The sequence below is a fragment of the Balaenoptera ricei genome, chromosome 21 (assembly GCF_028023285.1).
Source record: "Balaenoptera ricei isolate mBalRic1 chromosome 21, mBalRic1.hap2, whole genome shotgun sequence".
Classification (NCBI taxonomy): Eukaryota; Metazoa; Chordata; class Mammalia; order Artiodactyla; family Balaenopteridae; genus Balaenoptera; species Balaenoptera ricei.
In genome coordinates, this window is record NC_082659.1 from 9,401,512 (window position 1) to 9,414,853 (window position 13,342).

Sequence of the window (13,342 nt, forward strand, 5' to 3'; positions counted from 1 at the left end):
TTTACAAATTAGTGGGCCACTGAGCCTTGAGATCAGTCTGCGGTGAAGAAGTAAGGTCTTCTCAGGTCTTTACTGCTCACATGTTCTGTCTGGGTCTGGGTATATGTTTGTGTGTTTCTCCCCCAGCTGCTTTAAAATATCCTGATTCTCCAAAGGGCCTCATTGGAGCCCCTTCTCAGGGTCTTTTGTATTCTGCAGTATTGTTCTGCCTGTATCTCTTGCCCACACCTGTCCGCTTGGCTGCAGCCCCCACGTAGTTTTTATAGCCAAGTGTCCACTGCTGTCTTATTGGCCTCCAGCTGCCATTCCCCAGCCTATGCCTGAGTCAGACAAGGCAGGAACTAGTCCTTCAACACCGGGCCCACAGACAGACCAGAACACTGTAAACAAGTTCCTCTTTGGTCCTCCTTCTCTGGTAGGGAACCAGGAAATGGGCCCCTTCCTCTCACCAGTGCCATGTCAGGGAAGGTGTGGGGCAAAAGCACGTAAAAATTCCCTGAAATTTTCCACTATTATGAACGTGGCTTTTTCTTCATTGGGCATTTGCCCAGTTGCTGTAGATCTTTGATTAGTTTCCAGGGTTCATACAAAGTTATTTAGCCCGTAGTTATTTGTCTGATGTTTACATGGGGGAACGATGGCCTGGAGCTTCTATTCCACCATCTTCTAATTTCACTGCCCAACTTGCAGGATTATTTTTTTCAGTTGAGAACGTTAAATACTTAGGAAAGAAAATTTTATATTCTGGTAAGATTGGTATTTAATGAAGGGTTATATCCATATCACAGTTTCATCCTAATTTAGCAATAAAAACTAAACCTTGCTATAATTATTAGTGCCTTTTTTATGCATAGTTTTAATTAAATGCTTAAGGATTTCAGTATCTACCCAGACTTTTTTTTCCTTCTTATGGTATTATTCAAAATATATGTGAACATATTTATATTTGTAAGAATGCTTTTCAGGTGCAAATAATAAAATCATGTATTCAAATGAGTTTGAATTGTAGGAAATATATGAATCATCCAACAGGATATTCAGAGCTAGTGTAGGTTTCTGAGTTGGTCAATGTTTCTGTCTCAACTATGATATCAGGGGTCCTGGTTCTTGCTCAGTCTCTTCTATTCATGCTGTTGCCTCCATCTTTGAACTATAGCAAGATGGTACCAACAGTTACACATTTGAAATTCAAACATGGTAAGGTCCAGAGTGAAGAAGAGATGATCTCTATGAGCTAGCAGGAACGTCTCCCCAGAAACACTCCTGCCGGCTTCCTCTCAAGCATCATTGAACTGAATTGAGTCACAACCACCGTTGAACAAATTTCTGTAAAGAAAGAGGGAACTGCCTTGATTGGATTACACTAATTAGATAGAGTGGGATAGTTATTGGAGTAGCAGCCACTCTAACAAGCAAATGAATCCTTTAAAAACTATTCTGACTGTGCAACATCCCAGCAGGAGGAAAGGCTCTTTATAAAACAGATTCAAAAAATAAATCACATCTGCACAAGAAGACCATTACTTTTTTTACTTCAGTGATAAGCACCCTTGAGGTTTAAGATATAATAGGTAATTTTATGTAAAATATCTCTTGTATAGATCTTTCTTTTGAATTTTTGAGTTTTATTTTATTTATTTATATATACGTATATATTTTTTATACAGCAGGTTCTTGTATAGATCTTAATAGATAATTAACATCTCCATTTCATCCATGGGAATGAATGAAAGCTTTCTTCTATATAAGCTAAGATATTTATGGCATGATGCTCTTTTTTCCCATCATGCTATTGATTGTAACGTGTCATAAAGGTGATCATAATGAGAAAATGTTTTAAAATTAAATTTAGACTTCTTTAGTAGAGGAAAGAGTTCCAACCAAAGGCTGTTGGCATCCTGGGTAAGAAGTCTGTTTTTCAGGAATAAGAATAGGTTTATCTTAATCTAGCTAAACTATCTTAATTCTTAAAGAAATCACATGTTAAGGCATCAGCATTTAAGAAACAAATCTACCTAATGTAAACTTATTATCTGGATATTTTCTGAACAGCTACATGAAAGTGTAATAATGTTTCTTTCTATTACAGTAACTCAAGGAGGTGTTGCTTTGGTCTCTGACATGTGTCCAGATCCTGGGATTCCAGAAAACGGCAGAAGAACGGGTTCGGACTTCAGGTAGGAGATGAAGTAATTATTTCAATAACATGTTATTTTCTAACACATATATAATTTTATCTTGTAGTTTTAATTCTTTTTCCTTTTAATTTAAAGGTACAATTTCTCAATTATTATGCATCTATAATATCTGTAGAATTCTAAAACATATTGTGCTGAAAAATTCCAGATACTCCGGAGTTTGTACCTTTCAGTATATAAGCCATTATTAAAAATTTAACTCTATATGGATATGATCAAAATTTGTCTCCAGGGGTTTTATTCTGTTTTTAATTTGCTACCTTCCCATATTTGAATGCATTTTTGTTAATGTTTTAAAAAGTAGATGGTACAAAAATTTAACTATAGCCTCATAATTATTTCATTAAATAAACTTTTATAATAATGTGAGTGACAGTCAATGCAATTTATGACAGAAGATGTTATGATTCATTTCACTGCATTATGATTACCAGAGAATGCTTTACAGTTGTTACATTATGAATGTAGTAGTGATTATAATAGTGATTTTTTCTAGATTTTTACATTCCTTTCAATTAGTTCAAGAAATTGAACATTTTCCAACTTACAAGATGGATACTAGTATTAGGAGTAAGCTGCAAAATCAAAGAGTAAAGGGGAGTAAGAAATATGTTTATCTTTCTTATAATCTCACTATTTTTGAGAAAGAAACAAGAAAAGATGTTTGTAGAGTTTAGCCTACTAAAGTGAGCTGAAAATTGAAAGAAAGTAGTGATACTATTAGAGAAGGAAGAAGAAATGTTATTCAGTGAAATTGGAGTAGCAGTGTTTTTTTTTAAAGGATAGAAAAATAATAAAATTGTCTGTAGGGTGGCTGTAATGAAGTAGGTAAAATGATATATAATTTTTTTACATGAAAAGGAAACAAGTGTATAGCTGTGCTACTGAAATACTTTTGACTTCATAGTAGTTTCTGTCATGTTGCAAATGGAATAGACAATTGGAATGTTTGCAGTTTAAATATCACAAACTTTGAGTGTACATTAAGGTGTTAGTATTTTAGTTCAAGTTCCTTTGGAGCAGAGCCTGAGATGGGGACTCTTATTCAAGTGGTTTTTGGAAAAGTGCCCTCTGGTTATGGGGAACAGAGAAAGCAGGATAGAATCAGAGTAGAAAGCTGAGCAGGAAGTTGATTTTAACTGGAGATTAGCTTCAGTCTCAATCTATGGGGAATTTCAGGGAACAAATCGTTTACATTTTGGGCTCACCACCCTTGCCTTTCATCATTGGCTTCCTCCATTCGGCTCAAGGAAGTTCCCCAGAGCAAGGGTGATTATGAGTAGTTATTAGCACCCCAGGGGGTTTGTTGTGTCCAGTGGGTGTGGTGGTCAGCTAAGAAAGAAAACTACTGATTTCAAATGTAAAGTAGCTGTCAGTTGAAGGCATTCAAGAATTTGATGTCTTTTAAAATGATGCAAATAGATGAAATTTACACATTCTTGGCTAGAACCCATGGAGCTTTCTGTCCTATGTATTCCTTTCTTATCTCAAAAGTCACCTCCTACCAGAAAGTGTCCTTCAAACCTTGCTTCCCAAAAGCCTTACACATCCCTCCATTAGAGTTACAGCAGTGACTCTGCATTATGCATTTTACACATCCATTTCTTCCACCCAACTTAAGCTTCTGCAGGATGGGGATAGTATCTTATTGTCTCTGCCTCATCAGTGACTGGAATAGTGCCTGGTGCAAAAGAACTCAAAGGGTGTTTGTCCAGGGCACTTGTGTATGAGGGGATTGCCCATCCAGCACTCTGTCGTCCCTGAAACTCAGAAACCTCCTTGGTCTATGTGGCAGAGCTCTGTTTTAAAACAACGCAAATTAAATTTTGTCTGACTATGCAAACTGTTCAAATTGCATCGTATGGTAAAGAGAGCCAGAGAAACTGTTTAATCTTCAAAAGTTAACAAGGAATTCAGAAACATTCAGGGCCAGTATCTGTTTAGCACAAGGGCAAGAACAGAAGATTTTATTAGTATCTGAGGTGAATATGCTGGCCTTTACTCTATCTCATTCTTATAACAGCCTTATTCCTGCAGCTGTTTAACTCAGGATAAGCATTAGCCATTGGGGCTGTGTTGATGTGTCTGTGGGGAAAGCCAGCTGGGTGTGTGCATGGCGAGTCAAGAAAGGGAAAGAGTATCTCAGCTGAGACTTTCAGTCTTTCACTTTCTTAGTTTTCTGGGGAATCTCTGTGCTGTTTACATGTCTCCAAGTTTAAGGCAATCGAATAATATAATATAAAGATCAAATTTTCTATAAAATTACATAAAAATGTAAATATTATTATTTTGCCATCTATGAGTGTGCAGTGTGTATATACCTATATGTATATATACAGAACTGTGATAAGTTAGTCTTATGAACTTTTTTTGTAGTTCCTACGACTTTTTTTTCATAGGACTTTCTTCCTAGATGATCCTGTCAACTACAAATAAAGACAGTTTTATTTTTTTCCTTTCAATCTGAATGTATTTTATTTATTTTTCTTTCCTGGAGGAGCTGGCTAGGACCTATATTACAAGGTTGAGTAGAATTGGTGAGACATTCTTGACTTATTCCTGATCTTAGGGGGAGAGCATTCTGATTTTCATCATTGTGGAAAGGTATCTTAGGCCCATTAGTTGAAATGACATGTGGCTGTGCCTAGCATATAATAAGCTCACTGTAAACGTTCATGTTTTAAACAGAGAAAGGGGATGTTCTTAACTGTTTAAAGTCTTTTTGAGACTGGTTTTAATGAAAGGCAATTCAGTTCTTTCTAAATTCTTATAATCAAAATGAATGACTAACATATAATCCAAACTAATAACCAACATTGTCAAGAGGAGTGGATGGAATTCATTTGTAGTTAGCACTGTAATTATGTGTAATTTGGGGCTCTTTTTGTTTGAAAAGAGTATACTTTATTAGGTTGGTAAAATATTCCTCATCTGATTTTATTTATACTATTATTCTTGTTTCTTTGGAAATCTTTTGTTTTCCCTAGAAAATCTAAATATTCATTCCAGTATTATCTATAAAGAATTCTAAATAATTGAAGCCTAAAGTACAAAGCTTTCTTATTTGAATTTAGGTCAATCCATGGACAATTTTCTGACAATTTTCTTCACCATCAGTTGCTCTCTTAAAGACAAAGTGTATTCATTAGAACTGAATATTAATGAATAGATTGATGGAGCAATTCAAATACAAATATATAAGGGATGGAGTTGGAGTAGAGATGGAGAATTTATGGATGGATACTGGCATTTATTATTCATCTGTTTCCTATGCTAGTAGGATATATAGCCTGTGTACAGGCAGATATAATTATCCCCATTTTGCAAATACAGCTGTTGAAATTCAGAATTTCAACATAATAAGATATCCAATCATGGTTAGAGCTGAGATTTGAAACTGGATCTTATTGACCTCAAACTTTGTAGTAAGGTTTGACTTTAGTGGTTTGTAATAAGGAAAATGATAATGACTAAATGGTTTCACACCTACCATGCAGGACCCCTGGAGAGAGGTGTGCCGTGTGTGGACATCACAAAGAAGCCAAGTGAGGAGTCAGGATACGGTTGAAATCCGACCTTGAGGCCCAGTGTTCAGAGCCATGCCTTTTAGCCTGCGGTTGCCTCTGCTCAGCACAAGGGATAACTTGCCCTAACTGATTACTGAGAGGGGTGTCGCATTCTCATTGGCTAGCAGCAGCCATGCTACTCACTGCCAGACCTTACAGTTTTCTTCATGTGTATTACATAAATATTATATATTTGTATACACACTGCATACCTTCACGTGTTACAGATTCTTTATGTACATTTAGAATCCTAAGATATATCATTAAAATCTTTTATCATATGTAACATGTAATAGGGACCTCCCTGATGTCTCTCCTTTCCTTTCATATGAACTGCCCTCACTAACCTTCATAGCCAAACCCCATTTAGCAGCAACCCTAGATTTAAACGAGCTGCAGTACCTATCCTAAAACTCCCTCCTCTTGAGACTAGCCACTGTACCCTCAGGGTCTGTCTTCCTGCTTTCCATCCCCAGTCACATTCTTCACCAAGGATGGTTTTCCTTCCTGCCCCACCTAGACCACCCATGATGGTTATTCTCAGTTGTTCTCATGATGGTTGTTCTCAGAGACACAAGTAGAGTAGGGCAGGCTAGTACAGAACAGATGAGCAGCCTGGAGAGGCCAGCTTGGGAAGTACTGGCAGATGCTCCGTGGTCCTCCCTAGGATTTATTTTTTGTAAGGTGGTGTGTATCCCAGTCTTCTCTGCCCTCCTCCACCCGCACAGGTGGCTTCTATCTGCAGGACACTCCCACCTTGCTTCATCCCATTATTTCAACTTTTCTCAGCACTTTTGTGTTTGTGACACCCATTTCTGTTTCTATCATCTTAGACTCATCTTAGAATGATAGAAACATACATTTATGTTAGATGTGTGTTTCTGTCATGTTAGATCATGAGGGCCCGAGGGAAAGAGGAAGGATTATTGATTTTATTTCTCATTACTGTGCCCACCTCAGGGTAGACACTATTTTTCTGTTGAATTGCATTAAATTGAAGCTAACAAGCCTATCCCTAGGGATGTACAATCATAGCCTCATTAGTACTCCGCTAAACCAATTAAGTTTTAACACCCTTGGTCAGAGAATAGATCAATGACATTTTCTTAAAACACGACCTGTGCTCAAAATGGAATTTGGGAGTTGAAAGAGTGATAGTTATGACTTCAAAACTAAATATTTAACTTATATTATTGGCATTTATATATTACCATTCAAGTTAATAACTTCTGTTGCTATGTCTTAGCCCCCCTTTTTTCCCCAAGGGATCTTGTATAATACACTTTATGAAGTTAAGAGGTGCCAGGTGGAAGGAGAAACTGAGGTACATAATGGAAAACTACACAATCAGTGAGAAACAGAAATAAATCTATAACCCAAGTCTCTTGATAAACTGATGCTCATTTCTACTAATTCCCACCTTCAACTGTGTTCTTTTTCTTGTGACACACTGATGATTTTATGTACAGCTATTAAAATATTGCTGTGGTGCATTTTATTACTTCTCTGTTGTAGTTCAGTCTCAGTGACAACAGAGCTACTGCTTCTTCTTACATGAAAATATTTAAGAACTGTACTTAGAGATTGTGTATAAACCAGGAAATAAGTATGGTGTTATTTTCTTTAAGAATTGATTTTTATTAAGTTCTTTCATTGAATTATTTTTTAAATGATGGAGGAATGAGGGAAACACAGGTAAATTGTAAGCTACTGAAGGCTTTATTGTTGCAACGTTCAGGGTGTCAGTGAGAGAACATAGTCTTCTCCGTGGATGGGGAGAATGGTGGAGAGGTGTCTGGGTGGGGAGGGGGCTCTCCTTCCCTCCATCCTGTACATACACCTGCTTTCTTGGCTTGTTGGTATGTTTTTCTTGCTTCCTATTTTTTTCCACTTGCTATAATGGAAAAAATTCAATTATACTTTAAAGTTGGAGCAGACGTATTAATTGAAATTCTGATATTATATTTAATATCAGTTCTCTCCTTTAGCTCTTTATTTCTGTGATTCTATTTATTTATGTTTTCCATGATGTGTTGATACTGTCCATCTTCACAATATATAATAATAGCATAAGAGATACTTTACTCAATGCTGATCATGGATGACCCAGATCTTATAATGATCCAGCCTTCCCTTCCTTCCAGTCTTGACGCCAGAGCCTCTTCCTGAACATAGTCTCTGAAACATGCTTTTCATTCACACCCCTCCCTCCCTCTATGCTTTCCTTGCTTTACTTTTGCTTCCCAGCACTGAGCAGGACCCAAGATAATATACCTGCCTGTGTTTACAGTGTTAATTTACTACACATAACACAGGTTTATGCTCTTTCTCCCACAAGCATGTAAGCTCTGTAAGGAATGGACTTGGTTTTGTTCATTGTTTCATTCCCAGTGCCCAGCGTAGTTCTCAGCTCATAGCAAGTGTTCAGTAAATATTTCTTAAGTCATTTCCTTCTATTTTATGTAAGAAATGCATGTATATTTACATATTGTGAGGCAATGGTAAGTGTTGTTTTGATATGCAAAATTTTGATTTACAGGTAAATTTTCAGGAATATAATTATTACAGAGAAATAAGCTACTACTTATTTCTTCTATATTCTGTATTAAACACTGAATCCCTACTATTTGATAGTTTGTGTACATCATTGCTAATCATAATGACAGGAGGAAAATATAGATTTCATTATTACTATTATTAAGAGATTATTATATTATTTAGCCTGATTTTTTCCCCATCAATTAAAGAAATAATCAGTTTACTAATGAAAGGAGCCAAGTTTTGGGGTCTAGCATATGGCATGGTGATGATACGTAACAATGTTTTATTGTATACTTGACAGTTGTGAGAGGGTAGATCTTAAAACTTCTCAGTGCATACAAAAAATGGTAACTATGTGAGGTGATGGATACATTAGCTAACATTATTATAGTGATTATTTCACAATATATACATGTATCAAATCATCATGCTATATACCTTAAACTTATGCAATGTTATAAGTCATTTATATCTCAACAGAGCTAGAAAAAAATAAATGAAACAAGTTAAAAATGTTTTAGAGTTCGAATTAAGTCCATATTTGGTGTTTTGTTAATAAGCAAAATTTGGGAACTATAATGGGAGCAACAGGAAATTTTAAAAACACTCAGGCTAGTTTCCTGTTGGAAAAGATTCACCTCCTATGACATAATCCCTTTGCACTCAGTGTTCCCAGGAGAACAGTCAAAGAACTGTCTTTTATTTTTTGGAACCCAAGCATTAGCTTATTTCTGGATGCAGGGTTGGGTCTGTAAATGATTTCTTTACTCACCTGCACAAGTGGAAAAAACAAGGTGAGGGCGACAGAGCATCCCTGCTAGGGTCTCCATATCAATAAAACAGGTTGGTGAGTGTAGACCTTTCCTAACACCCTGCATTTGGATTTTCAGCACCAAAGTCCCCTGACAGGCTCCAAAGTGTTTTTAGAATTTGAAAAATATTTAAGGAACGTAACGCTTTTCTATGCCTTTTACTGAATGCAAGCACTTCACTTTGACTATCACTAGGAAACTGAAGTAGTCTAGAAAAGATATTTGCCAGTGACTACTGCTCTTTCAAGGAGCATTGACTGTATTTTTAAGAACCACTTAATGAAATACCACAACCAATATTTTTCTGTTCACACTATTTGAAACCTTTACGTCCCTTTGAAAAAGGGCACACTGGGAATGTTTCAGATCTCATTTATCTGGCTAAAGCTGTTTCTGATAAAGAATCCACTGAGTAGAATTCATGGAATATTCTTCCTCTCTCTCCCAGTCTTTAAAGTATCTGTAATAGTAAATTAATTTTTGTCAAAATATGATACCCATTTAATATGGTCTCCCATTTTCTGGGAGAATTGTTCATTGTTATTGAAGCATACATCAATTTCTTAATTTCAAAATGCAATAATAAATAGTTGATTTTTTTTAATAACCCACATTATCATGACCATCAGAAATGGGATTTTAGGGATCCTTTAAATATTAACACTCTTTTAAATGACCTTCTTTAATACAGTTTGTTTCTCTGTTTCTTGGCTTCCTCATCTGTAAAAGAATGGGCAGAAATAGAAGATGATGATTTCTGTGGTCCATCAGAGCTATAAAGCTCTGTGTCTCTTGATCATGTTTTTGCCATAGTCTAATAAGATTTTACACAAGTTCTATGAGGCTCCCTTTCAGTTCTGATGCACTTGACCCTTGCTGAGAATTGCTGGTTTAGAGACTTTCTATGTTTCCATATTTATATTCCACGGTAGCTAGTTAGTTAATAGAGAGGGTAATTTGTTAGGTAGTTTTTGGATTTGACTGAGGTCAGTATATTGATAAAACCAGTCTGCGCCCTTTACCTGTCAGTTGCATTCTTTTTGCACCACCTTCCTAAATTCCATCCGGAGGGCTCCCTAATCTTCCTATTTGTAAAAGTGCGGAGGAGAGGAGGGGAGGAGAAAGTCAGGTGGCAGGCACGTGGGAAGATTAGGAAATGAGGATTTGTCAGTTCTTAGCTTACTGATGCCATCTACAGTTTTTTTATGTGTGTTTTTAAATTAATTCCTCAGCTCTCTTTACAGAGCAGACTTCTGTTAAGTGTTCAGTAAGAACTAGAACCAACACTGCCCTTTGCGGGAAGCAGAGAGGGTGCCCTCAGGGTGGAGCTCCCGTGGCTTTGCTGTGGAGGGATCCTAGGGACCAAGACTTTGCTGTGCAGCTTCTTGCTCTGATGAAGTGGACTCCCTCTGGGAGGGCAAGGCATCACCATCTGGTCCCATTGCATAGTCTGGTGTAGGGACAGTTCATCAGATCTTGCTCAGATCAGACTTGGATAACAGACAAGAGAAAAGGAGCAGGAGATTCTTGGGCTGGTGGGAAGGACCACCTTGTAGAGAGCAGCAGGGCACATGCTGGGAAGGCTGGTTCCAGGGCATTGATGGAGCACGGCAGTAAATGAGGGCAGCCGCACAGCTGTGCTTCTTTGCTTGTAGTCTTTGTTCCCAGAGGAAGAGGGGAAGAGAAAACGCAGATCACTACCTGGGGCCATGGGTAGAGAGATTGAGGAACCCATCCTTGTATTTACTAATTCATTGGTTTCCTTAACCAAAATGAGCCCCGAGCCCTTAGAACTGTGACATGCTCCTGAGATAAAAGGAGAAACAAAGAAGGATCAGGAAAGGGATTCCTCTGTTGTAGACAGAATAGAAGGGAAAGGCTCTGGGGAGATAACTTCAGAGCTGAGCTCAAAAGATGAGAAGGACTGCCCCCATCCCACCATACAAAATAGTGGGGTGGGGGCAGTCCAGGCAGACGGAAGCACATGCAGAGACCCAGAGGTGGAAGAACCCTTCCTGCCTCTCTTCCCTAGAGGTGAAAATAAACATTAAGGGCTGAGTCTAAACGAAAGGAAGTTAAAGCAAACACACCAACCAACAAACCCATAGCTGCACAGAGAAAATGGTGTGAGAGGAAGCCAGGCATATCCATCTGTGCAGGTGGTGTTTACGGTTTGATTCTCTACACCTACATGGCTTGGTGTGATTTTAGCATCACCTGCCCCGAGACACCTTTTCTGCTTTCCCCAGGATCCCTGATCTGCCCTTTTCTCAGATTGGCTTGGTCCTACTTACAGTGCTAAATGTGTTAGGTAATATGAGACGTCATTCCTGGAAATGACCCAGTATTAATGTGAGACGGAGGAGAAGAAATTGTAATAAGAAGACGTTTCCTTATTGGGTTGAAGTGGGGCAGATGATAGAGAGAGGAGGTCTGCTAAGAAACAGAGAAGGCGTATTTAGGGCTTTGAGGAGCATGAGAGGAGAACCATCCTTGGCCCCAGGACCTCACAATCAGGAAGAACACAGGCTTCTGTTCTAGCTGAGCTGTGTTTTACTGACAGCGATTTAAACATCTGGGCTACCAGGTGCAGATACTTTCTCTAGGTCTTGGGGCTTGACTGGAGGCTGATCATCGACTCAGGTTCCCCACTTTATTTGGGATTCCCTAGAAATCAGCCCAAGGTAAGAAGTGTTAGGGGCAGTTCAATCTCAGGGAAGCAGGAGGGAGGGAAATGGGAGTAAGCCCAGAACGTAGGGATGGCGAATAGGAGAGAAGCCATTCACACTTAGTAAGCAGCCGGCTGGCTCAGTGTCACAGGTGCCCTAACAGCCTGGGGGCACCGCCGGGGCCGCGCTGTTCACTGCAACCCCTCCAGCACTGTTTCCCACTGGGCAGGAATGTCCCCAAAGCCTCTCCACGTTTCAGGGCCATAGTCACCACATTTCCAGGCAGCTGCTGTGGAGCCCAGAGCCCTGACGCACTCGGTCCAGCCAGCACCTGGGTGAGGTGGCTCCTTTCTGTCAGGAGCCCCCAGACCCATGGCTGTGGTCAACAGCAGCACCTGGGATGTGGCTTCACGGCCACAGGGACAGAGCAAGGCCCAGATGGGGAGACGGGGAGGGCGCGTGCAAGCCTGGAGCACCCCACGTGTCCAGCACCTGCTACGCACACACCAGCCCTGGCTCGGGTTACCTTGTCTGTCCTGGATCTTTCCATTGTCAGTCCATCAGTTTTTTGTAACAAGGAGGGCAGGATGATTCAGAATATTGGAAGGCTTTGCACAGAGTAGATACAAGCCTAGAGGAAAATCTTTGCTGTGCAGCCTCTCTGTATTTGCCATTGTTTTCTGGTCAATCACAAGTACAGGTGATAAGTTTCAGAGTAAGAAAAAAAGACAGTTTGAATCCACGTATTGCATGCTCTCTGGAGCAGTTGACCCTCTGAGTCTTGTTTTTCTCAAAGTGGGGTTGAGGCACCTCCAGTGACAACTCATCCCGGGGCCCTGGATGAATGCCTGTCCCAAGTAAGTGGTTAATGATACTGTTTCCCTCCCTGCCTGGTTAGCTCCTGCCACTCCTGCCACTCATTGGGCCTGGTCATCATATAAAACAAACAATAGTCGCTGCTCGCCCTCCTGGCTGAGGCTGGAGCTGTCCACAGGCTGCGGGCGCTCTCCCCTCCCTCCATCCGAGAAGCTCCCAGGCTTTCTCTCTGGAGCTGCAGAGGAAAGAGAACAGCTCATAAAACAGCTCAAGGCCCAGAGTCTGCGGGGTCCTCTTTGGCTTCCAAATGTCAAGTGAAAGAAAGACGTAGAGGCCACTGTTCCCAGGGCGTCAGGAGATTGTCAGGCAGCGGCCGAGGGGCCACAGAGAGATGAACTGAGATGGGAGAAGGGAGTGCTGGATCAGCTTCTCCTAGAGCCTTGATGCGGGTCCAGGCTTACTTGAATCCCCTCTCCCTGCCCACCTGTTCCTTCCAGAAATAGTGCACTAGTGGCTCTGCCTCTGTATGAATGGGTGGGGGTGAATCTGAGGATTTAATATTTCTACTTGGTCAGACAAAAAATGTCCTCTTGTTTTGCTAAATAGTGGATCCCCATGAACTTATCGTATACTCAGAAGATGCAAATTAAATTTCCTCGTGGGAAAATTCACACATTCTTCTAAATGCTGCACATCTGAGAGCTCTCAGAGTCTGAAGATTGCTGGTCATTTGAAGCCCC

The 13,342-nt window shown here is 39.6% G+C and overlaps 1 protein-coding gene across 1 annotated transcript in view; it reads left to right on the top strand.

Moving 5' to 3' along the window:
* The window catches only part of CSMD1 (CUB and Sushi multiple domains 1), a 1,821,295-nt gene that overhangs the window by 1,299,758 nt on the left and 508,195 nt on the right, over nt 1-13,342 (top strand). Inside the window, exon 8 of the mRNA XM_059909813.1 lies at nt 2,090-2,177. Coding sequence (XP_059765796.1) covers nt 2,090-2,177 — 88 coding nt within the window. The remainder of the gene's footprint in view (nt 1-2,089; nt 2,178-13,342) is intronic.